Source organism: Ptychodera flava, chromosome 13, assembly GCF_041260155.1.
Source record: "Ptychodera flava strain L36383 chromosome 13, AS_Pfla_20210202, whole genome shotgun sequence".
Taxonomy (NCBI): Eukaryota; Metazoa; Hemichordata; class Enteropneusta; family Ptychoderidae; genus Ptychodera; species Ptychodera flava.
The window spans coordinates 41275579-41302156 of record NC_091940.1 but is presented as its reverse complement, the minus strand read 5'-3'; the positions used below and the strand labels follow the sequence as shown (position 1 = coordinate 41302156).

The 26578-nt window shown below is 36.6% G+C and overlaps 2 protein-coding genes across 2 annotated transcripts in view; both read right to left on the bottom strand.

Moving 5' to 3' along the window:
* Positions 1-352: 352 nt before the first annotated feature.
* LOC139148619 (NLR family CARD domain-containing protein 3-like) lies at positions 353-1702 on the bottom strand. Its single transcript, XM_070720104.1, has one exon. It carries the CDS (start codon positions 1700-1702, stop codon positions 353-355), a length of 1350 nt encoding a protein of 449 aa, XP_070576205.1.
* An 8735-nt stretch (positions 1703-10437) lies between these two features.
* Positions 10438-26578, bottom strand: part of LOC139148473 (uncharacterized) — a 55059-nt gene continuing 38918 nt past the window's right edge. The window contains exons 18-28 of the mRNA XM_070719936.1: positions 21103-21234; positions 20001-20298; positions 18296-18405; positions 17109-17272; positions 16700-16798; positions 16247-16355; positions 15590-15662; positions 14170-14227; positions 13215-13285; positions 12929-13004; positions 10438-12568 (exon numbers count right to left, since the gene is read on the bottom strand). Coding sequence (XP_070576037.1) covers positions 12425-12568; positions 12929-13004; positions 13215-13285; positions 14170-14227; positions 15590-15662; positions 16247-16355; positions 16700-16798; positions 17109-17272; positions 18296-18405; positions 20001-20298; positions 21103-21234 — 1334 coding nt within the window. The 3' untranslated portion in view covers positions 10438-12424. The remainder of the gene's footprint in view (positions 12569-12928; positions 13005-13214; positions 13286-14169; positions 14228-15589; positions 15663-16246; positions 16356-16699; positions 16799-17108; positions 17273-18295; positions 18406-20000; positions 20299-21102; positions 21235-26578) is intronic.

The window sequence follows — 26578 nt, the reverse complement described above, 5'->3', positions numbered from 1 at the left end:
TAAATGTGGACACTGAAAACCTTTATCAATCCCTTTACTTAACTCTTAGCTCCAATATCACCAATGTTATTATGACCGAGATCTAAATGGTGCAGCTGAGTCATATTCTCCATCCCTTTACTTAAACTCTCAGCACCAACATCACCAATGATATTATGACTTAGATCTAAATAATGCAGCCTTGTCATACTCTCTATCCCTTTACTTAAACTCTCAGCACCAACATCACCAATGATATTATGACTTAGATCTAAATAATGCAGCCTTGTCATACTCTCCATCCCTTTACTTAAACTCTCAGCACCAACATCACCTATGTTATTATGACTGAGATCTAAACGTTGCAGGAAAATCATATTCTCATGAGTTTACTTAGAGTCACTGCTGCGAAATTTCCAAGGCATTTATGACTGAGATCTAGATGTGTGTTCTTTGTCTTCAAAAGTTTCATTTCTCTACTTAGAAATTCAACACCAATATCTTTTATATCATTATGACTGATATCAATATCTATTGATTTATATTTACCAACCATCATATCATTTAGACACTGAGCACCAACATCACCAATGTTATTATGACTGAGATCTAAATGTTGCAGCTCAGTCATATTCTCCATCCCTTTACTTAAACTCTCAGCACCAACATCACCAATGTTATTATGACTGAGATCTAAACGTTGCAGCCGAGTCATATTCTCCATCCCTTTACTTAAACTCTCAGCACCAACATCACCAATGTTATTATGACTGAGATCTAAATGTTCCAGCTGAGTCATATTCTCCATCCCTTTACTTAAACTCTCAGCACCAACATCACCTATGTTATTATGACTGAGGTCTAAACATCCCAGCTGAGTCATATTCTCCATCCCTTTACTTAAACTCTCAGCACCAACATCACCAATGTTATTATGACTGAGATCTAAATGTCCCAGCTCAGTCATATTCTTCATCCCTTTACTTAAACTCTCAGCACCAACATCACCAATGTTATTATGACTCAGATCTAAATGTTGCAGCCTAGTCAGATTCTCCATCCCTTTACTTAAACTCTCAGCACCAACATCACCAATGTTATTATGACTGAGATCTAAATGTTGCAGCCGAGTCATATTCTCCATCCCTTTACTTAAACTCTCAGCACCAACATCACCAATGTTATTATGACTGAGATCTAAACGTTGCAGCAGAGTCATATTCTCCATCCCTTTACTTAAACTCTCAGCACCAACATCACCAATGTTATTATGACTGAGATCTAAACGTCGCAGCCTAGTCATATTCTCCATCCCTTTACTTAAACTCTCAGCACCAACATCACCAATGTTATTATGACTGAGATCTAAATGTTCCAGCTCAGTCATATTCTCCATCCCTTTACTTAAACTCTCAGCACCAACATCACCAATGTTATTATGACTGAGATCTAAATGTTGCAGCCCAGTCATATTCTCCATCCCTTTACTTAAACTCTCAGCACCAACATCACCAATGTTATTATGACTGAGATCCAAATGTTGCAGCCGAGTCATATTCTCTGCCCCTTTACTTAAACTCTCAGCACCAACATCACCAATGTTATAATGACTGAGATCTAAACGTTGCAGCAGAGTTATATTCTCTGCCCCTTTAGTTAAACACTCAGCACCAACATCACCAATGTTATTATGACTGAGATCTAAATGTTGCAGCCCAGTCATATTCTCCATCCCTTTACTTAAACTCTCACCACCAACATCACCAATGTTATTATGACTGAGATCTTAATGTTGCAGCCCAGTCAATTTAAGAATTTATGTGGCTGGAGAGTTTCAATAGATAGTACACATACTGTTTTCAATAAACGGTTTATTGTATTTTGCTAGCATGAAATGTATAGGGCATAGTTGTAATGGTCTACATTTAATTGTAAATTCTTTCCGGACTTTCATAAATTAATATTAAAGTAAGTTGTTGGTTTAACATATGTCGTGTGAAGGCATGGAGTTTCTTTTCCAATAAAATTTTCATCGCGCATCAATTGGACATTTCATTAAATATTAAGCAACTTAAATATGTCGCACTTACGTTGCGCGCCTGTTTTGGTCTCGTTCTTTGAACAGCCAGTTCGCCCTGTAAAGAATTGGTTTTCCGTCACTTGTCCACATTGTCTGTCAATCGGGATATAGATACCTAACAGTGAGAGTGAAAGACGTAGACAATTACAAGTAAATGACAGTAGTACAGCACATCCCGACACTTTACTCTCACTGGAAGAACATTAGTATACGAGTTTAAATGTTTACCTGGTTTTCTTAACATGTATCATAACAATTAGAATTCTGCATAGATGATATATTAACATCTCTTCGTTTCTTCATTTTCTTTTTGCTCTACTCCTTTTTGTTTTGCTCTAATTGTATCTTTCTTCCCCTTCAGCTGCAGCTTTAAGTTTGGCTTTCAAGTACTTTCTGTCCTCAGCGACAAATGGTTACAAATATGGCTCTTCGCAGACTCATTATTTACCCAGGTTAAATTAATCACTCTTCCGATTGCGTGCTGCTATACCGATGCAAATCTCAGCAAGTTTCAAATTCCCATACTCAATTAGTGCACGCCAATAAAAGATGGGCAATCTTTCCTGGACGAGGTCGAAACCTTCACAAGTTGGCCTAGGGATAGACCTGGTCAAAATGTTGCGAAAGAAACTAGCCAATTAAGAAGTAAAGAAAACTGACGTTTTGGGGCAAAGAGAGAAACGCATAAACAAACAGTACATTTTAACTGGTCTGAAACCTATATTTTACACTCAAAATGTACTGAAATGATAGAGTAAAGATTACAAGTAAAATAAAAGTTAACATTACACAGCTCACCACGAGATACTTAGTGATGTCGGGTTACTTACAATAATATGCCCTTGACACTCTATTAAGCATCTGACTGTCTGTCTTGCACTTAAGACTTCACCGCGGACTGAAGCGTTGACGACAGCTGTCCTCAATTGACGGAGAAAGGCTCTATGAATATGGTCAGTAGCAAAGTGGTTAGTAAACTCAGCTCTAGGTCAGTTGACTCTTACCATGCAACCTATCTTGGCACACTGACGACTATGAGATATAACACACTGTTCAGCCGTATCAGACTCATAATAGCGGCAGCATTGGCACCAATCATAGTAGACACAGAGAATCACATGGTTCTAAACAAATCAATATTTGATCGACTGAGTGATGTTAAATGCGCAGGCCTGCTGCTTTCTAAATGTTAATAATCTATTCAACGTACAGAGACACAGTTTACATTAGGCACGACACAGCCAATATGCACATTTGATGCCCAGTATCTCAATAAGACGTATGGCCCATAAACCACCGTTGAAAAGTCTAAATTCTACAGAAACGTATCTTAAAATTTACAAGAAATCATCCAATTGTTACGGGCATATTTGTATAGTTAATTGCACGAGTAGGTGTGCTGTTACAGTTGTAATCACCACACTTGACCATAAGTGTTGTGATTACAACTGTAACAGCTCACCTACGAGGTGCGATTAACGACTTATACCACGAAAAACAGGCCAATCTTCTCTAAAATTTGAAAATTACTGTCAATAAATCGTCTACTTTTGATTTGAATACCCACAATGGAATGGAGTGACCCATTGTACGTCGAAAGGTTCACAGAGGTCATTATGCACCTGGCATGCGAGTTTGGGAGAATGACCTATCCCAGACAAGTAGGACAAGGGGTCTGGTCAACTGCAAATCTGCATTTGAATAAGGGCTACAGAGTGGTATAATGCACCTGTGTAGAAGGAAACTGTTTTAGTCTGATTGGTTAAATAAAATGGCTTGCCTTACTCTATCTTGTTGGCTATTGGCTAGCGAGAAGGAATTCAATCTGTAGATGCATGTGATTGCCTCGTGGATGCATCAGGGTTTCAATACCATTTTCGTGTTTTCGACTGGTCAAGATGGACCTTGTCAACTTGTCTGATCTGATGACCCAAGAGACTTCCTCGAGTTCCATGGACGGCCATGTAAAAACAACCAAAGTGGATTTTACACGGGCAAACTGCCCTACAAGAGCAGCCGCTACTACGGAGCGCATAAAATCCACGATGTGTACTTCAACTTATAAAAAAGTACTTGGCAATGATAACACCGGACGGGATTGTACTATCGATGACCCTTGCCAAGGGATAATCAAGTTCTCCTGCCAGAAAATATACGTCTTTACACAAAGCAAATGTGCAAGATGGCTTGGCCAGACTGCCAGCACACTGGATATTCTGGCAAGGTAATTTATTCTTTTACTAAAATATTTATACACAAAACGAATTCTGTAAAGTTATAAAATTAAATTCATTGACCATAACAATTTGTTGTGTGTGCGGCAGTATCACAGAATTTCTTTCGACTATTCCACAAACGTTACAAAAAGGCTGTACTTATTTCCATGCTATTCGTGACATATGTTTTGTGTTTGATAATTTCAGGTGAATGCAGCAACATCTTTATACCATCAGGGATTCGATGAGCAGCTTATCAAAGAACAAACAGGTCACAGATCAGATGACGGTTTACGCGCCTCAAATGTATGTCTACTGCACGACAAAAGCATGTGTCGAATATATTACTACCACCTCCATATACTAGTGTTAAATCAGAGGAATCTGTAAGTAAACCAGTTTCTCAAGTTACGACAAAACAATGTAACAAAACAGACAAGATTGGTCCAACCAAGAAGACGCCGAATCTAAAGATGGACAGTCTTCATCAACAAATCATGTTGCTTACATTGAGCAAAGTTAAAATTGAATTATAAAATGTGATGCTATAACATATCAGTTGAACAAATTGTCTTCATTTTGTTATTGAATGTGTGTGAATGCTTTAGACATCTCGACTTGACCTATTGTTCTCTTGCAAATTAGTAATCAGTCATACTTTTTTTCATATTTAAATAAGTAATCACTACACTTTTATTGATATGATAATGATTTTCTTTCATTAAAGTGTGGTGATTACTTATTTACATATGAATAAAAGTATGACTGATTACTTATTTTGCATAAGAACAATAGGTGTCAGTCATGTTTTCAGGAATAAATGAATGGCAAGAACAATAGGTCACATGACCTGGAGTGGTATAATTATCAAGTGAGCCTGGACATATAGCTTATTGGTTCCCGAATATTCATTAAAAGACTAATAATATCGTTTTTGTCAGATCCACCAGACTGTAAGTATACTTTGTGTAATTTTGCCGATGTTTTGATTAATAGGGGCCAATGCATGAGGTGTAGGCTAAGCAATGTTTCATAGGTAAACACTCTCCCTGTTTTTGTTAAGAGTGGTAAGGAGACAAAGTCAACAGACATTGTTGTACCATAGAATGACGGGAATGTAAGTATTAATGGTTTGGTCACTAAGGCAGTTCATTGACAGAGAATTAAGAGCTCAAAAGAAGCCCTATCGGAAATGCATATAAAGATTATTTGTCCCTGCATTTGGGAAATCAGTTAGTTAAATTGTTTACTGTTATATCTATATTACGCGCGTTTTTAAAATTTCCACCATCGTTGTTCCATTATGTTTGCGAGTATTGTAGTAATATGAATGCCTTGTAAAAACCGTATTTCAGTTTTTACATTTATGTAATTAGGATCGTCATGTTTAAAAGTTTATTGTGAAACAAAAATACCGTTAAGTCGAGTCAGAAACTTCACAATATTTTGAACATGTCAGTTTTATATGATACTGGTCAAGCCGGTCATATTCCTAAGGCTACCTGACCTTTCACTCTCATTTGTTCATTGGGAATAAAGAAGAAACATGCATGACATTGCAAAGTGTGGTGATTTGATAATGTCTCAGTGTCTGACGTGTGTGGAGTGGCCCAGGTATGTTGTGTAACTGAGAGTATGTAGCTGATTAAAGATGTAAAAAAGATGACACCAAGCCCTGCTGTGTTAATGTCGTAAAAATCGCTGATACACGTCGAATAAAACAACACCTTGGCCATTTAACTTTTGCAGTTTGATCGAATTTAGGTGTAAATTGTGAGACATCAATTTCGGTGCTGTTCAATAACATAACTTTAAATTTCACAACCGTTGAATTGCGTCCACTGCCAGCTTCTGATGAAAACACTAGACCAAGTGGTGGGCTTCTCTAACTGATTTCCCAAATGCAGGGACAGTCAACCTCGCTGGTCCAAAATTACAAAGGGCCGACAGCAGTGATATGTTCATTTCAAACTTTTTCGCTACAAAAGTAGTTTTTAGAATATATTATTTTAGTACAGAAAATTCATCAATATACTTTAAGAAAAATTTTGACAAGATTGCTTACTTATTTGATTAGATTCTTATCAGACAGTCACTGTTACTTGGTCATGTCTCGTTAGAAATTACGGGGTAATTAACTGGCAAAGTGTTGGTAAAGCCATACTGTTGGTAACAGCAAACGACAGAGTTTTCAATGTATGATGTTTCGAGTAATGAACCAGTTTGAGACTCCACGATTTCAGTAAACCAGCATTGGGTGTATTTATTTTTCAAGAGTGAGGCCCAGGCTGCACGAAACGTCATTTCGTATTAATATAAACGGCATACATGTAGGGTAATATCCAATTTTATTTTTCACAGTGTAATTATGCTCATTGCAACATATGAGCAAATTATGGCCACGTAATTGTACTTTTTGTCAATTAAATACAAATTCTTGCCATAGCATGTTAAAATACACAGTAATAATATTGTCGACATTTACTGTATTTCTGCCTGATGAATGCATAATGACTGTATATCTGTGTGCTGAATTCACAATGCTGATCATGAAATTCAAACCAAGACTTGGATTCAATTTTAAACAATAGAAATGTATGTAGCCCACTGACAAGTTGCATTGACGAACTAAATACTGCGCATTAAGTCTACAATGAAGTTGACCAAGAAACTGTAATTGATTCATGGACCAAACACAAACTACAATGCTAAATATCACCATAACGCAAAAACATGACGAGCAGAAATATTGAAGAATAACAGTGATCTAGCGTACTGAGCGTGGATGTGTTGGTGGCGTGTCATCCCATTTTTATCGAATTCGACAGGAAACTATCAAAATTTATGAGTGTTAGAACGAATGTGTAATTTGGACGGAGGCGCTCGAATAATTTGAAGGCCCAGCCCCCAAAATAATTGTACTTTCACTTTTGGTTTTGCTTAGCAATACTTCTATGCTTCATTCAGGATTGAATTACAGTGTCTGAGTAAAAGTAAGAGTATCTTAGCAAAGACCTTCAGGCATTGTATGTAATCAATGAAATAGTTTATATTATTTCATTTACAATCGTTTGCATTTGTCGATAACTGTTCATGCACTTCTCTCAGAACATGGGAAGCTGAGATAACTTACATATTTCAAGTTAAGAGTGAAGTAACATTCTCAATGAATATTGCATTTCATGGATTTATTAAAGGTATACTGTCACCTGTTCCAATTTTGCCACAGTTACCATGGAAAGAGAAAATCTAACCAATGAAAGATTTTAAGCGGTTGGCCGCTTTTTAAAAACAGTGTCCTCACATGGGCATTTTGAATAACAAGGAACGCCCCTTTGACCATATATAGGCATATTTAGATTACAGGTGACTGTATAATCTAAAGAATACATATTAAATCAAATTTAAGAGTGAATGTGGTTTGCAAAATATATTGACGGACAGGCTTTACCAAATGACGCTGAGCACTGTGAGACTACTTCACTGGTGTTTACATCAAAGTGGTCACATTGGTGATTCACATGCGCCCGATAAATTTGATGTAGGTAAGTATATAATAAATGTATTTCCTTGACCAGTTGTAACTCATCTTGTTAAAGCTAGTTAAATATAAAGCTATATGACTATACGTTCAACCTGTTGACTTTTGCTTTTGTAAATAAATTCTCTGAAAACTATACAACAGGCACGGTTCAGTCTAATACACTTAATGCCGTTTTAGTCACATCGGTCCCCAAGCGATACCAATGACTTAGGTAAATAGCAGCGTTAACGGCTTGATTTTGATGAAAACGTTCCTCATTATAGCTTAAGTAATCCAAATGATTTTGTGGAGGGAGTAAAACATATAAACGAATTTTGTTTGCATTACTCTTGGTTGAGCAATCAAAAGCTCACGCTGTGTGTTTTTTCACCGCAATCTGTTGCTCTCTGGCCTTATAAGGTTGATTATATCCGTTTCATGCGCTATGCTTGCATTTCATTTGTTCAAATAATGCGAGTAAACCATATTGTGTGACAACAAATGCCACATTGGAAATTAAACTGACTCTATATCCGTGTGAGTAAACATTTCATTATTCGCAGTTGCGAGGTAGACTTTCAAATATGAGACATCATTCAATATTCACAACAAAAGTACTGGCATCCGTCAGGTAAGTAATTTGTTTCGGAGTGTCTGGTGTGGTGTCTTCACCGAAATTTAAGTACAAATTATTGTCCACTGTGTACTTTAGTTCATCATTACGTTTGGTAAAAAATGCACATAAAGACGATTAAATTTTGCCAAATTCAGAATCGCAGTGTTGTGGTATATCCCATCTTATAATCCCATAGCTGTTAAGATGCAGAGAATTTAAGATCGCACGTTGTCTGCCTCTGGCTGAGCGAATATTACTGTACCCGAAAAAAGTTCGTTTTGATTCATATGTTTTGACTTCGATTTCCAATGGCATCAAATTGCAGCTATGGCTTCTAAGTCTTTATTTTTGTTGTTTTTTATTTATTTATTTATTTATTTATTTGTTTGTTTATTAACGTGTCCTATGTGGACATAAACTTTACAAAGACTATCTCATTAAATACCGTTGTCCATCCAGGACATGTCATATCCATCATAGTAATCATTTCAAATAAAAGAATAACTAAACAAAATCAGGAGGTCAACTTACATAATACATCATATTTTTTCTCTTATAAAAAGCATTGAAAATATCTGTAGTCAACGTTGAGGGTGTTAGTCAGCTTGCTCAGATGGGATTTTTACTGGAATATGCTGATGCAGAGGGTGATTTTATAAGAATTTTATAATAATGGCAGTGGACACCAATAATCCATCCTAAATTAACAATAAATCTATCTCAATGAAACCTACACGCACATCTGTTTGTACCGTGGGAATAAATATAATTCTACAAACAGGCATTGCACGTGGATTTTGTTTTCGTATAACAGGCAGACTGAATTTTTCGAGGGAAGTTCTAGAAATCCCGGAGGTAGTTTCAGAACTACCTAACGGAGTTCTAGAACTACCAAGGAGAACTCTCTTCTCAACCTGTGTTTTGTGTGCTCCGAGACCGCGTAAACATTATCACGGCAGACTATTCTTATGGAACGAAATTGACGGATATTGGCCGGGATTTTGAACATTTCTGTCACCAATAATTACGACGCTGAAGATAAACGTGCAACGGTCCTCATCACTTTCAATCTGGCACGATTGTCTCTGTTAAGTGCTTTTGCAGTATGCTGCAGATGCGTTGCTTCTGAACTGTGCACGTGTTGAACCAACGTCACCAATGTGAAAATTGTGGCTGAAGTTATTGAAATCAGTCTCCGTGTTTCTGTCATGTCAACACTAGCGCTTTGTACAAGATGGCCTTATTGTTGAAGAGAGCGTCATGATTGTGCAATTGGTGTAACCCGACTTCCCGACATCATCAAGTCAGTACCTTATGGTAGGATTTAATATTTTCCCGGCTTTTCATTGAAATATTTACTGTATTTATTTTGTACTATGTAATTTAGTTCTCAGACCAGTTGAAATGTTTGTTCCTGTGTATTACCAATCTTATTTATTTCACTTCCCCAGAAAAACTATCTGCATGGGACATACAATGTTGTCAACTTTGCCAGCTGGCTACAGCTGAAACTAATTAGTGTGAGCAATTTAATTGCAGTTCACTGCAGTGGCTTCGCTATCTAAAACTGAAAATGGTTGTAAATATACCGCAATACTGGAATTTTTCTGGCATTTCATTTGGCGTGAATTTACTTCGATTCATCGGTAACGCTAAATCCTAGACCCACATGTAACAGTTGTGTGTATTGACACTGTCCAGTGAACTCCAGATGCTAACACTATGAATATTTAAATTACCTCCAATGCAATGGTTCACACCATATGAATTCTTCTGTTTTTGTTTGCCAACAGCAGACAGTTTCTTTAGTCTGAAACAGTGCTGAAGGCCATTTATTACAGATTCGTTTTAGCGCTAAAAAGTACTTTTAACTTGTGCATAATTATTTAGAAATTTCTCACTTAGTTTAGAAAAACAAATCTTGGAAGCAAGCGCAGTGGTTCAAGCAGTAGTTACCAGACAAAAAGTAATGTAAACGGTTTTGGAACCTTTATAGACAGACACATACGACAGTAAAAAATTTACTTAGGAAATCTCTGTGACGTAATCTTTAATGGAAATTTGAGTGAATGTTTCTCAAGGCGAGAAACCGGGCACAGAGCAAATTTAATATTACACAGCCGCAAAGATATTCTATCAGTTACATAATGCTACTACTGTATATTGATTAATATAGCAACAAGTGAAGGTAATGATCGAAGGTTCAGAATACAAATAAAATCATATGTGCGATTTGGTATTCGATGGAAAGAGTCTTTTCAGTGTGCCCTCTAGAGTCACAATTAAGAAAGACATGCAGTGCTAAAATGGCGATTGCCCCGCATCAAGGTTAAGTGTACAGCAGCAGATAATTGCATATAGGGGACTCTTCGCCGAGCCCTGCCGAGAAAAGTGGGTGTGGCCTACGAAATGACGTAACCTGAATGTAAAAGGAATTTCCTAAACGCGAATATTTGAACATGTTATGTACCTTATCATATAAACTTTCCGTCAAAAGTGATGAGTTATGCGCTATAAACATCTAGTTACAAACAATTCAACGCACAAACTAAAACATACGCAAACTATTGGGCAAACTCATTTACTCACATATGTTTGGTGTGACTACTTTGAACGGAAAGCTCCGAAATTGATAAATTAAAAATTCATTATCCTGTCAGGGATTTATGAAAAGAAACCATAAACTTACTTAAATATATCCAATAAAGCTCGAGGTCAATAAGTCTTCGTTGTGTTAAAAACGATAGATTTAATTTGACTTGTAATTAGGTTCAATAAGCCACGTGGACTTAGTCATTAATTTAATTATTCATTGACGTTGTTGTTAAAAGTATGACATAAATAAGCCTATCATAATAATTTTGTGTAAATATTTGTTTGATAAAAATACATTTTTGCCAGTAACGGAAAATAAGGTAACAGATATCACTCATTACAAATTTTCAAATACGGTTGATTTCGATATTTTAAATATCTTCAAATATGAATTTTCAGAACAGTATTTTACATTCTAATGTTAAAAGTGTTAAGAGACTTTTGCTTTGCTGTGTAATGTCATGTTGGAGCTGTAAAATTAACAAATGTCTTAGGAAGTGACTAGATAAAATTCATTGATAAGGGGTGATTACAGGTACAGTAAAGTTGAAAGTTTTTACTGGCTTTGTCATTCTCTGTAAGAGAAAATCATGTACATTTTCCGAAAACCTATCGACTTGGCTGATCCTTATTATGGCAACAGCTTTCCCTATTTCGAATTAGTTTTCTGTACAGCTGTGCAGGGATTGCTTTAAAGCAATGCAAAGTATTATATTTCTCCTCAAAAACATTTATCTCTCTGAATGTCTGCAAGGAGATAAACGGAAAACAAAATGTACTTCTAAAAATGTAAGGAATCCTCCTCCTAATTTCTGCCTTATAAGACTACCATCCAGACTCATGAAGCTGTAATTTTTTGATAATATTATACTTAAAATACGAGTAATGTTTATTGCTTATCATTGCCGTAGGTTCAATGAAAAAAGTTATTACCTTTTGTTTGCACATAGAAATGTATACCTTGCTACATCATAAACCGTACATGTCGCCAAAGCCAGCTGGCGTACACACATCGCAGAATGCCGATATGGGCATGTGCAATCATCAAGTGCACGAATACGGCATTAGGTAAACATGATAGCGGGTACATCACTAATGAAAACTAATATATATACCCGATAGTCGTACTGTGTAATATTGATAAACACATTGAAAGTGTATGCTAAATATTTTTTCTTCAGTGGTTCTAAAACGCTCAAGTTCTTCTAGTACATATTAAGCAAATCTATTAGCAAATAAATACATACCACACTTGTATTGAAAAAGGCAAACATCGTAGTATGCATTCAACAGCAAATATTTTCATTTTCAACTCATTACATTGACTGTTTGTCGTTATATTAAAACAAAAAAGTAACATTAACAGTACTTCTATTAAACCTATTCAAATACAAACGTTGCTGACCTATGGTCATTCAAGAATGTTTTCTTCCATTGTCCTTACGAAAACACACGCGAAGAGTCTCCAATACGAATTCAAAGAACTCAAAGACGGTGATAATGGACAGACCGATATAAAGCCCAAGTGATCCACCGATATCACTAAACAAGTTCTGTATCTGTAGATGAAAAATAATGTTGAAAATTAGGATTTCATTTTGTGTAATAATTCAGATTTGATAGATCATCAATCGACAGCACTATTAAATGCACATACTAAATGCACATATCAAAAGTTGCGATCACCTCACTTAAATCTATTGAGTTAAATTTTCGTAAAACGGGCATACTATCGCTAAATTTTTCTACTTGAGTTCCACCTTCAAACTTTATTATAATATCACACATGATTTTACCTTGATCATATAGGCTTATGTGTATATCACCAAACAATTTCAAAAACTGTATTCGAAAGTAGGGGATTAATATACAATAAATTTATCAAATTGACGACAATAAAAGTAGGAGATAATTCTTACAGGGTATGCAGGTTCTTCTCGTATTTCCTGGTAGGTAAGCTCATCGAAGTATATGGCTAAATTAGCAAGGTTCAAGCTGTAGGGAAAAATGAATACTTGATTTGTTTGTTACAGTTAGTAAGTTTTTTAATTCTGCTATATCGTCATAAAGGACACTCCTATGACAGGAAAGATAACGTCTACAAGCCCCTTCCCTGGAAAAAACGACAGCAAAAAATAATTCAGACAAGATATTTATTTTGAAATTTCCAACAAACTCTTTTAACTATACAATAAATTTGCTTGCCTTGCAGATTCCAGATCATTAATGTCACGTGTCTTTTCATTCGTCGAATGCAGCGCCCTCAGTAGGTGTTTCTTAATAAGAAGGCAAAATAAAAATCGTGAATAAAGAAACATTAGTTGCTAATCATATATATCAGTGGTATGAATACTTGTCATGCATATTATGCACAATATCGGCACGAATCCCGTATTTTCCTATTGGTCATTCAAAAAGGAGGAAAATTTGCAGTCATCATCTCAATCCGTCTCTCTTTCTTTGTTTTATGACTGGACGTTTGTCGCTGTAGTGAGTAAGCAAAGTGTCACAACGAATGGTCGCTATACCTGCAGTATATAATTTGGTTTAATTTTTCATATATTCACATGGTCCGAAAGCAATATATGACATAAACATGAGATTGTGTTGGACAGCCCTCTTCAAGCGTTTTTAAAGATGCAAATAAGGATTCAAAAGTCAAGAAGGTAGTAAACACTAACTCATGTAGACGATTATTGCTTAGCAAAGTTCAGGGCGAGTTTAAGCGATGTATTAATAATCAGAAACGTTAGCAATAATATTATGACGGTGACTTGTATCCCCATAGAAAAAAGCGACTGTTATCTCCATACAAAAGGCGATGTCTATCCCTTGAAAATGAAGAAGTATGTAAAATGATTAAGAAAATATGAAATTTGTGAAAACAATGAAACTGTTGTTACCAAGTATCGAAAGCAATTTTTCTTGCTCGCTTAAATATACATCAGTTGTCATACATCGTGTTTTCTTTCTCCGTTAACAGAATATTTCCATACTTTTATCATGATTTACCACTTGAAAACCGGAATATTTCGTTTACATTATACAATGTGCACCATTCCACTCTGATATTTTACGTTGACACATACTCAATACGCTCTAGTTTCATGTTGCTGGTAGGACAGTGTAAAACATGGTTAACAGCATAATTGCATCTTACCAAATACACCTTGGAGGGCCATATTGACAGTGCAGGAACTAACTGATAATTGATGTCCCTGAAAACAGAAAGAGAAAATAATCGAAGAGTTCATAGATTTGTAGACCGGTTCCTAATACCAACGGGACCATGAGATTATTATCTCTCCCTCTTTCGGATCAGAAAGATGAAAACTTAGTCAGGTAATTGTGATAAGCTGCTAATTGAGAAGGCAAAATATTGAAGAAATATGACATCATTTTGCTATCTATCCTGATTGTCAATTATTATTGACTTTCATGTGAACTATCTTCATGTCTATATACGTATGCACCAACTCATCCGCGTTCCTATGTGTTGCATGCACGTATGTGTGTGCACAGTCCCTCTGGACTGTGGTGTGTGCAAACGTAGTATGTAAGGGTATACGGATGGAGGGAAGAGGAGGCCGGGAGGGAGGTAATATCTTATCTCGTCTTTTACGTCAGTCTTTTCTGTCTGTCCGTCTGTCGAGAAAGGAATACCGATACATTCTTTGTAGATGACGTAAAAAGTTTGGATATTATTCATTCTTTGTAGATGACGTAAAAAGTTTGGATATTATTGTATATTTCCAAAAAAAGTTTGGTTTCAAAGCATAAGTTTCAATAAGATAAGAGTTGAGAAAGATTAGAGAATTGTTTCCGATATTGATAAACCCATTTGTATACAGCATCCCGCCAAAAAGTGTTGAGCGAGTACACGAAGTACACGCATATTATACTGCTACTGATAGCCCTGGGCATAACAATAAGAATTTTTTTAAATCTGCTGAGTACTGTTACACAGTAAGTGAGTCTACCCACAATGCCCCTTGATTTGTGTGCTCAGACATTTTTTGCTAAAGGCTTCTTAAATTTTATCAGTTTCTGAACAATTTGAAACTTAGAATTTAATTTAAGGATTATTGGTTAAAACTATGTTCCAAAATTATTGATCCTGTTTAAAATTCAGGAGTAAATTGAATAAGAATTCGATGTTTGAAGGTGCTGAAAATTGTACACTTGTCAAAGCAAAGTTATCTGTAACTAGATGGTCTCATCATACCACCTGTTAGATATGTTAATTTCCTTTGTTAAATTCCTTGAAAATATTGCATATGGCTGTCAAAATCTATGTTGACAAAATCACAAAATTGCTATCTCCTCTGCGGAAAAGAGGTTGATCTTCTCATTATTCACAGTGAGAAATTAGAGAATTATGATTATCAAAACTATGGTCCCAGAATTTTGAAATATGGACCGAGCTATTCTGTGTACAGAAGACATTTGCTTCAGTTCAGTGAGTGATCTCCGTGTGTACGTATCATGGAGAATTGTGGGTAGCCTCACTTACTGTGTGTTATGACTATATATAAAGAGAACGTGTGACCATACATGGGATAAATGTGTCAGGTACTTACTCACATGTCTTCTCACATCCACAGGAAATCGCCCCTGCACGGTATAGATAAGTAACCAGTTGCTGGCACAAATCTACATTCCAGAAACAATGTTTTTAATGTATGATCACAATGTCTACATAAGTTTGATGAAGATACACTCCAGATTCGTAAGTATTAAGCAATGTCACGTGGTGAACGAAAATTGTCCTTCACGCAATACCCATCGTGTCTGTAAAACTTATCTACTCCAACTTTTTCATATTTAATGGCGCATTTTGTTCATCTATTTTCAAAACAATCTCACTAGCATTGCAAAGGGAAACTAAGGATTGAAACCATAAATGTCAATAATAACTAATGAAAGAACCAGGGCTTGGCTACTGTGAGTTTACAGTAGAGTCCTGCGAAATGTGGACATTCTTGTAATGCCATGTTAAAGGATAGGAACAAAACAAAAGACGAGGTGAAGTCCCAGACCTACGATCACTTTCCAGACGTGAGTAATCTGTCAAAACGTTTATAAAGTTCCACATAGCTATCATAATATTTGATCGAATAAAAAGGTTTACAAATTAAAGTTCCTCAAAGCTATTATAATATTTGATCGAGCAATACAGTGGGATTGGAAACGGTGTACGAGATACTTTTGGGATGGTGAAAATCTATTATTGTTACCTTGTGTTTTGTTGAGTACTGAGCATGGTGATACACTGTCCATATTTATCGTTTGTGAACAATCACATTTATCTACGATGGTCGAATGAAGACACAAATTCTTGCATGACTGAAAAGTAAATTTAAAATATTGTCACTAAACAGCCCTTGGCTAATACAGTAAATGCCATTTCGCACTTGTTTGACAAAACTGGCAAAGGTGTTTAAACATCAGAATAGTGTACAAGCCTTGAAAACGATGACATGAACGTTTTAAAATTTTACACAGCTGTGCGAGTTGCGAGCTCCAGTAATACTCATTTGTTCCTTGATGTAAGTTTTTTGCATATCAAATTACATTTACTCTGACTGTATCGAATAAAGGTATCTTTGCAAGTTACCACACACTTCATCGTATGTCGTCGCTCAGCATTTGCTATCCGTCGGCATAAAGAACGATGAGCAATGTCCTACCTGTACATCATATCTGTAAAATGGACCGTATAACGAATTTTGTCCGTCTTCTTCCTTGTGACAATTGCCATACAAACCTCCAAGTCTGACTATTCTTTCCTGAAAATTGCAAAAGGTACATGTCTATCGCAATCGGCATTGCCCTGATACACAATCAGTTCATTTAAATAACAGCAATATGGACAATATTAAAGGCAACTCCTTCGTTATGACAAAATTCAGTGATATCGCCCTATCCCAGTTTCTGTTTCCATCTTAATGTTTTTCAATCTGGTGACCTTACCATAGGGAAAGTAATTTATTTTTATAAGCACACTAATCAACGGTATGAGAAATTTTAAACGCGAAAATATTCATCAATTAAAACAAAGCACACAAGGAAAGATGAAAATTATGTACGCAAACTAACCTCGCTAACAGCTATTGAAGTCCTTGTCCCCGGCATTATTGTGAAACCTTCAGTCGCAGGATGCGAAATGATATCGTGGGGCGTGATAGTAACACGTGCCCCAACATCCCGACCGTAAAGGCTAAGGTATTCTGGCTGTTCCATGAATAACGTCAGAATCAGACCTGTAGCCGACAGATGATATACAAAAATGTCTATGAAGTGATACGGGTTGTTATATGCACTATTACGAAACCTGAATTTGGTATCGAAGAAACCATACACCATCAAACCAGGAACACTGCATTGTCTACTGGTGATTATTCGCCTGCTACAAAACTGCTCAATGAACACTTGATTTGAATGGTGCATAAATTTGGATACGATATAATTAACGACTGCGGTTTTCTCTCACCTACTTTGCCCTCTAGCCAAGAAAACAAACTCTGTTGAAAATACACCATTATGCATGTATAATTCAAAATCGAATCTGTGGATAGATCTCAAACGTATTCATTATACAACGAGTGTCCATAAGGATTGGATTTGCTTCCGCTAAAGACGGCAAAAGCTGTGTTTTCGGAAATGTCTTGCAACCACGGCGGTTTATTGTAGATAATGAGCCTCCTCATCATATCGCCCCTATGTACAGTCAAATTTCGGTCTTTAGGGTAATGTTGATTAGGGATAAAATAATTGTTTTCCTTATGTTGCTTTTACATTTATGAAATATTAAATATTGAAATATTAAATGAGTTTGAAAGTCATTTTGGATCAATCTTGATGGGTCAAACATGTGAGCAGCGTAAGCATTGCCTATTCCAGACACCACAATAGATCTCTTGCAGACGAAATGTTCCTCTTCTTTGAATATTTTTTTCTTATTGCTGCACAAATATCAATTAACAAGTGGCCATATGCTTATTTCCATTCAAGGTAACATTTTACTAGGTTCGAACTGTCATTTCTACGTTACAGTGGGCCATCGTAAACCACTAACAGTAAGCGGTATAGTACCAGGTATCCGGAACACTTACCCTGCTAGCATGTCAAATCTGTCAAGAATTGACAGATTTGCGAGTCACTGTGATGCAATTCAATATATCATATTATCAATTCATTATTACGTATGCTATAACTTATCCTTGATTGACAGAAGTGCGATGTGTCTCCACAAAATTATATCAACAGTAATTATTTCCACTCACCAGAGCTGTAGCCTGCATTTGTTGCATTGAGCAATGGCTGCCCGATTCTCCCATGGTTAAATTTGAAACAGTTTCCATAGACATCGTGTTGAAAGGTGACAAATTGTTGACTGTCAATGAAAACATAAAGGTTTTAGCACGATTTCAAGTAATTCTGCTACTGATTTGTTCTGTTTTCATCTTGTTTGGGTAACAAGAGAAAGTCAAATATGGATATGAACAAACCATCTAAACGAACAACAGCAACAGCAGCAACAGTAGCAGCAACAGCGACAACAACAACAACACGGACAAGGACAAGGACAAGGACCAGGACAATACTTCTACTGCTACTACTACTACTACTACTAGTTATAATAATAATAATAATAATAATAATAATAATAATAATATACACTTAAATTGATGACTGACATTGTCTTCAAATCTAGATACGTCTCTTGGTAAAACACTACATAAAGTTCGTCCTGGGCCGATGATATCGAAGATGCCCTGCTAATGAAGACCCGGTCTACATAAAGGTTCTGTACAATAACAAAGATATCTCAAGAAATACCCAAACCTGAACCTCTGAATTTAGTCACCGAGAACTGACACCCACTGACACAAACATAACCTTGATTTGCGGACCTGTCTCCATATCCCACAGCGACTTATCTGGTAAAACATTCCAGCATAAATCATTTCTTGGATATTACAGGCTGGTTGAACCGATTCAACTTCATCGTGTGAAAATATAAGACCTCTTGTAAGTAAAATAGTTCAAACAATCGTGTACGAAAGCTAAGCCCCTTTTTTAAAAAAGCGCTTTCATATTCCCAGGCCTACCTTCCAGTCACTAATGTAAATTATATCATACCAGTATATTGATGGTGCAAATACAGCGATCTAATTGGTCGAGACGCGAAAAGAACCGTGGTATATTGGCGATATACCACGGCTGGGTACGCGCGAGCTCTGAGCTTGAGCAAAAATCTGTTTTTGACGTTCGTAGTCAGAATTTCAATATACTATTATGATTTAATAGCAATAAATTACACCCAGCGACGGTATACCACGAGATTTTGACCAGTTCACTCCATATATGCACTCGCTATTGCTCGTGCATAAATGTCGTGAACTGGTCAAAATCACGTGGTATACCGTTGCTGGGTGTGCTTTGTTGCTTAAATATTAAATAACGAATCACAGTCATCAGCTCCACAAATCAAAACTATTTTCGTTGTGTCAGCAGGGATTCTTGTCATGTGTATAGCATTCAGTTTGTAATGAATTTTTGTTCTGTTGGTAATCATTATGTCTTTGGTATGTATCTTGTTTCGCCATGACAGATGTCCTTGTAGGATATCAATCTGAAATGTTCCGAATGTCTTCGACGGGAAATCAAGAGGAAGCACCGACAGACACAAGCCGAATGGTTCACCAGATCATTTACTTCAACGTGCAAGCGTTGGCAATGAAACAGCAATGGATCATATGATTGGCATCTACCAACAGCATGACATGTGAGTTTAAATGAAATATGCCAAAACCTACGGTTCATGTGGGTTTTTACTCCATATGTTATAATGTTTGTGACTTTACACAGACCTGAAGCCGCGGTTCATCGTCATTTTCATTACCTAGTTGTTACAATTTACAACATTCAATGCTGCTCTTTGTACGTTTTCGCAAAAGATGAAAATAGCATGAAGAATGTCCCTACGTTATGTTACATGGGTGTCCATTGAAAACACACTGCAAAACGAAATCCTCCAATTGGTGGCCATATTTCTGGATTTCCTCTTTATCTAACTTCAGCACATCTTCGAGATCACTGAAATCTGGAGTTGAAGAAAACGTCATAAACCCTTGCCAGTCCGGAGGGTCTTCACCTTTTACTCGGTCAAAACGAGGGTCACGATATTGACTTTCCCGAAAATCCTTGAATAACTCTGTATCTTGGGTGATATCAATAAACTGGTGGTACCAGCCATCATTGAAAATGCTCTCATTGCCATGCCCTGTTACGGGAAGAAAAGTGATGAAACCTCCTGGCTGAATATTGATTATTCAGAGGGACAGAGTCGATATCTTTTGAAATTTCATTTGTTTTCTCTGTTGCATGTTAGCACATATTGATGGTGCTCTACTCACTGATAATGTTGAATTTCACTCGTCAGATATGTACTACCTCCAAGCTTGTATACAAAAATAACATAATTTATTGTTCATACCAAAAATTATGCCCTCGGTATTCACAAGTTACATGTACGGTATATATATGGTGTGTGCAGATCTCTGATGGTTGATGGTTCAATATGCTTCAGTAGGCAGAACAATATAAGTAACTTCTCCAATGAAACAAAAGTAACGAAATAAGTTTAAAAGATTGCAGCTTTTTCCATGTGTGTACAAAATAATACTTTTCACGTCCTCTGCGTGTGATAGAACTTTAGGATGCAGGTATCAACGTCAAACTGTTTTCATTTGTCGTCGAAATGAGCACTGCTACACACACGGTGTTGGGCTTAAGGTATAGGATTGGGTGTAAGGCATGTTTGATTATACCAAATATTGCTAGGCCGATAATTGTAGTAAGGCTGAAATATATAATACGTTCCATACTTCATGAACAATGTTACTGTATTGTCTAAAGTAGCTGATAAAATCTCCCAAATTCAAAGGCATAACAATATTAAGTCATGCAGCCGATTCAAAACCAGATATCTTCAATCATCTGAGCGGCTTTCTTTGTCTTGTTCCGTTGACCGATGTATTGACCGGACAATTTCATCGACAAAAACATTTCAAAATTGTAGTCCTACCTTGTCTAGAACAGTTTCCGTGTTCGTCTGACCCATCAGGACAATCAATAATTGTGTTGCAAACCTTATAGTGACTAATACAACTTTCATCTCCGCATTTAAAATCGTCTGCATCACACTTGCTGGAATTTTCTGAAATGTCAACAAATGTAAAATGAGTTATGCGGTCTATGTTTTGCATGTTCTGGTGACACACAGAACATTGCAGAATATGTGTAACTATTCCAAAGACAAATTACTTTGGACGTATATTGACTTCTACATAAGTGGATATCGTTGACAGCATGCCTTGTTGAATGGAAACCTGCAAGCTTGCCACCAGTGGTTTTATCTGTTATTACTTTCTAATTGAAGTAATTTGTGTTATTCTTTATAACACTCTGCTTTTAGTATCGAGCATTGTAACTTTCCCACGTAGATACCTGTACACTTCGATATATATATATATATATATATATATATATATATATATATATATATTTAGACCCCTTTTGAAAACATTTATCGACAAGTTGGAGAAATTTCCTGCCGATGTTAGTTTCCACGTTCTTGCTGAAAGGGGGATTGAACCACGTGATATGACGCTTCCTGTTATTGCTTCTCCTCGCTGATTGGTTGGTCTTGGGGAATTCAATTTGCTCGGTGTAACCGCTTGCCTTAAGCGCCGTATTGTATTGCCCTTTATATTTATCAAAGATGCCCTTATCACTAGATATTGTTGAGATGCGTTTGCTTATTGCGTCAGGTATGTGATTAATAGTGGTTGGCGGGTGATAAGACTGCTTATGGACATACATTGTTTGGTCGTTTGGTTTACAATACGGGTAGAACTTGCCGTCGTTCAGATTAAATGTCATGTCCAAGAAGTTTGTAATCTTCTGGTTTGTCTCGATCGTGGTTTTCAGGCCAATGTCACGAAACATCTTTGTGATTTCCTTTCTGATCTTATCCGTTATCAACTATTGATTTTATTTTATTGCCACGTGACATTGTTGACACTATCGTCGAATGCAAAGTACTCGGTGACGATGCGCTAAATTTGTGGGCTAATGTGCAGCGCTGAATAAGATCTGACCCAATTGGGTAGCTGAATCTTACCAATATAATGAAAACAATACAAATAGACTCCCTAAGTGGCTGTGAATAGTGAAAATGGACCAATCAGAGACAGAGCTTATTCAAGCTGCACATCAGCAGAAATTTGTCTGATCATTATCCCATTACTTGCACCTTGAGAATTCCTTCTCATACGTTTCAATGCCCTTTGCCCAAGGTACGACTGGCATGGACAAAACTAGAAACAAATGTTATTGAACAGACGTATGGTGCTTCATTGGCTAATAACTTAAACTTGCTATCTATGAACCAGCCGTTATCATGTCCAGCTGACATTGAACAGTATGCAAATATTTTGATGAACACAATGCGTAACACTGCCAAAGAAAATGTACCACCCTCTCAATTCAAGCCATTTTTGAAACCTTATTGGACCCAGATCAAAGCGCTTCATCAAAAATCTTGGAATTGCCGTAAGCGGTGGATAGAGTCTGGAAGGCCACGAGGGATGGAACATGAAACATTTCGTTTATACAAAGACGCTAAACGAGAATTTCGCCAAGAACTGAGGAAGAAACAGAAAGAAAATGACAAGAAAAAGTATGACTTCATCGAAACTGCGTTGGAACTCATTCAATCTACATTTTGGCACTGTGTTAATGTTCGCAGGAAACAGAAAAACGTTACCAATCCTGTACTCAAAATTGACGATCGCAAAATCTGCGATCCTAAAGATGTTGTGGACTCATTTGCTAAGTTCTATAAGAATTTATATGAACCTCTAGAAGATCGCTCCTTCTCAAATGACTTTAAACTAACTATTGATAACGACATAGACAGATTAGCCATAGAAGGTACCTTGAACTGTGAGTATGTTTTGTCATCCAACTTTACACTTGATGAAATTACCTCTGCTATACAAAAACTCAAGCGTGGAAAAGCTGGAGGCCCAGATTCCATCACATATGAGCACATTATTTTCGATGGACCTGCGCTGCAAAAATGTCTGTTACATTTGTTTAATGCAATGATAGATATTGAATATATCCCATGTACTTTCAAATGTGCTTATCTCATCCCGATTTTCAAAGGTGGCAACAAAGACAAGTATGATATTGACAGATTCCCCACCCACTTCAAGCAGGCTACCAACCTGGTCTAAGTAATGTCACTACAGCGTTTTGTATTCAGGAAACCATCCTTCATCACATTGAAAGACATAGCAAGGTGTACATGTGCAGTCTGGACATTCACAAAGCCTTCGATTCTGTGTGGTGGAATGGCCTTTTCACAAAGTTATATGTTAATGTAGGAATTAACTCGAAACTTTGGAGGCTATTACGTACTATGTTTCATGGTCAACATTGCAAAATTGTCGTGGGTACATGTGCTTCAGAAAACTGCCCAATACTGCAGGGAATTCGCCAGGGTAGTGTACTCTCTACGGCATTATTCCTTATTTTCATCAATGATTTATTTACTGAGCTTGAGTCCAGTAAAGTCGGTTGTTTTATCGGTTCATCATTTGTAGGCGCACCTGCACTTGCTGATGATATTTCAATTTTGACACCTACTCGTTCCAGTTGCCAAAAACATGTTAACATCGTTAGTAATGTTTGTTCCCTTTGGAGACTGAAACTCTCAACAAGTAAGAGCCGTCTTATTATTTTCGGAGAGAAGAAATCTGAACACAAAAGTAGACCTATGCATTGTGCTGTGTTTCTAAATAACGAGGCAATACAAGAAACTGACTTCATTACCACTGCTGGCATGCAATTTAATACTACTTTGTCTTTGATCTAGAGGGCGCTGCTCCAAACAGATCTTCTCGCTGTTTCGTCTCTACAACTCTCCGCAAATTACATCGATGAGAAGAGAGTTTTTAGTTATCGTCAAGAATGATCGTTGCAATGAAGATACAAGGTAATTGTATATGCTTCATTGGCTGAAATTTGTTGTGCTTTGAAGAAGAAAAACGAAGATTTTCCGTCGTTGCACTGCATACTGTCAACTATTTGTGTAGGCCCATTGTTCATATGCAAATTAGGCCATGCCACAATGTCAAGACTGTGCTGAAACCTCCAGGGTAACATTCACGCAAGGTGACCTGTTTCTGTGCAGAAAGTGTAAGAAAAAGCGATTCTCGAAGAAAGCAAATCCTCAGCCAGCAAGTCAAGATTCTGAAACTGCGATCGCAATTTCTTCACTGACCAGTCCAGAAAAGAAAAATCTAACTATGGAGCAGAAGCTTGATGACATCAACGGCAAGCTTGCGTGCTTGCCAGCTGTTGTGCAAGATATTCAAGACATAAAATCTGCCCAGAATACAATTACTACATCTTTGGAATACTTCAATACAATAGTTGAAGAAATGAGGGGACAGATTGATCGTCTTGAAAGTGACAACAAAGTGCTACAACAACGAAACGATGAACTCACTAAACGCATGACGGAACTTGAAAAGATGCAAGAAGACCAAAACCAATATAGCAGGAGAGAAAATATAGAAATCCACGGAATTCCGGAAACTCCAAATGAAAAAACAGATGACATTACACTGACAGTGGTCAAACAAATCGTCCCGGAAATAACAATCAACGATATTGAAGTGACGCACAGGATTGGAAAACAAGATCAAAGTGCGGGAGCCACTAGACATCGACCAATAATCGTAAAATTTGTCAGTCGAAGAATGCGTGACAGAACATACAGTGAAAGAAAGAATATCAAAGGAACAACCACGGACAAACTTGGGTATCGCGAGAAGAATAAGATCTACATTAATGAGAACTTAACTCCGTTCAAACGAAATTTGATGAAACAGGTAAATGACAAGAGGAAGAGTTTACACTACAAATACCTATGGACATATAACAACAATATCTATGTTAAAAAGGAACAAGGTATGCAGTCTGTCATTATTCGTAATGAGGCAGATATGGTTAAAATAAGATGAAATTTAACAGTCATGCTCAAACTGTACAAATACCATGCACATATTAGACACGAATCTTTATCAGATATCTAGTCATTCTTACTCCATTACAGAATTCAATGATACTTTTTCAAACAGAGAGAACTCTTTCTCTGTTTCACACATTAATATCAGGTCTTTGAACAAAAATGTCGACAATTTTAAGTCGGTTTTTGAGGATTGTATCATTCATATGTTTAAGATAATTGCTCTCACAGAAATATGGCAGATTCGGAACAAAAGTATGTTCATGATGGAGAACTACACATTGGAAACAAGGTGTAGAAGTCATTGTAAAGGTGGAGGTGTTGGGATCTATGTACATACGTCTATGCAATATAATATTTGTGACGAAATTTCAGTACCCAATGCAGAATCGTTATGGTCAGAATTTAAAGACAAAGGCAAACAGTATATTGTTGGTGTAATTTATAGACCACCAAGTGACGATGAAATGTTATTTATAGATGGCCTTGAAAATACTTTGCGTTTGATAAACCACAAATACCATGTTGTGTTTAGTTGGTGATTTTAATATCAACATCAACCAGTCTTCAAGTATGTCTAACAGGTTATTGAACAATCTCCATTGTTTAAACTATGAGCAAGTCATTCAAGATCCAACTAGGATTACCAGTTATTCACAGACCACCATTGACCATATTTATACAAATCTCTGTGACAGAAGCATTGATGCTGGTGTTCTCTATGCTGACATTTCTGACCACTTACCAGTTTTTGTATTTTTTAATAATTTTTGTTTATCACTACCAGACAAAGTGCGAGTTTTGTCAAGGGATTTTGCAAATTACAGCAAAGATATCTTTACAAATGACCTCAGACGAGAAACGTGGGACGATGTTATCTCTTGTCAAGATGTCAATTTAGCTTATAGAAACTTTTCGACAAAATTTCTCAATTATTCTTCAAAACACGCCCCTTTTAAGTCATTCAGCAAGTTAAACAAAAAGAAAAACAAACCTTGGATTACCCCTGGTATAAGAAAATCAATAAAAGCTAAACATAGTATGTATAAGAAACTAATCAAGGGTGGGTTCAAGGAACCTTTTTATAGCAAATACAAGAAATATAGAAATTGTCTAACTAATATCTTGAAGAAAGCCAAAAAAATGTATTATTCACAGCTTTTCATGACAAAGAGTAACAATAGTAATGAGATGTGGTGTGTAATAAATGAACTTTTGGGTAAGCAAAAACGAAAGAATCTTAAGATTCCAAATCAGATTCATGTTGCATCCGATAGTAGTATGGAAAGTACTTCTGACTTGCAAAATATGGTTGAACTTTTAATAATTACTTTATTAATATAGGTGAGAATTTAGCATCGAGTATTGATACTTCTACTGCAACAGATTTTAATAAGTACTTAAAGAATCGTAATCAACAGTCATTCTTTTTACGTCCTGTAACTGAGGTTGAAGTAAG

What these genes read in the sequence shown, in the direction of transcription:
- LOC139148619 (XM_070720104.1), bottom strand. Translation starts at nt 1,702, where the DNA reads ATGACTGGGCTGCAACATTTAGATCTCAGTCATAATAACATTGGTGAT.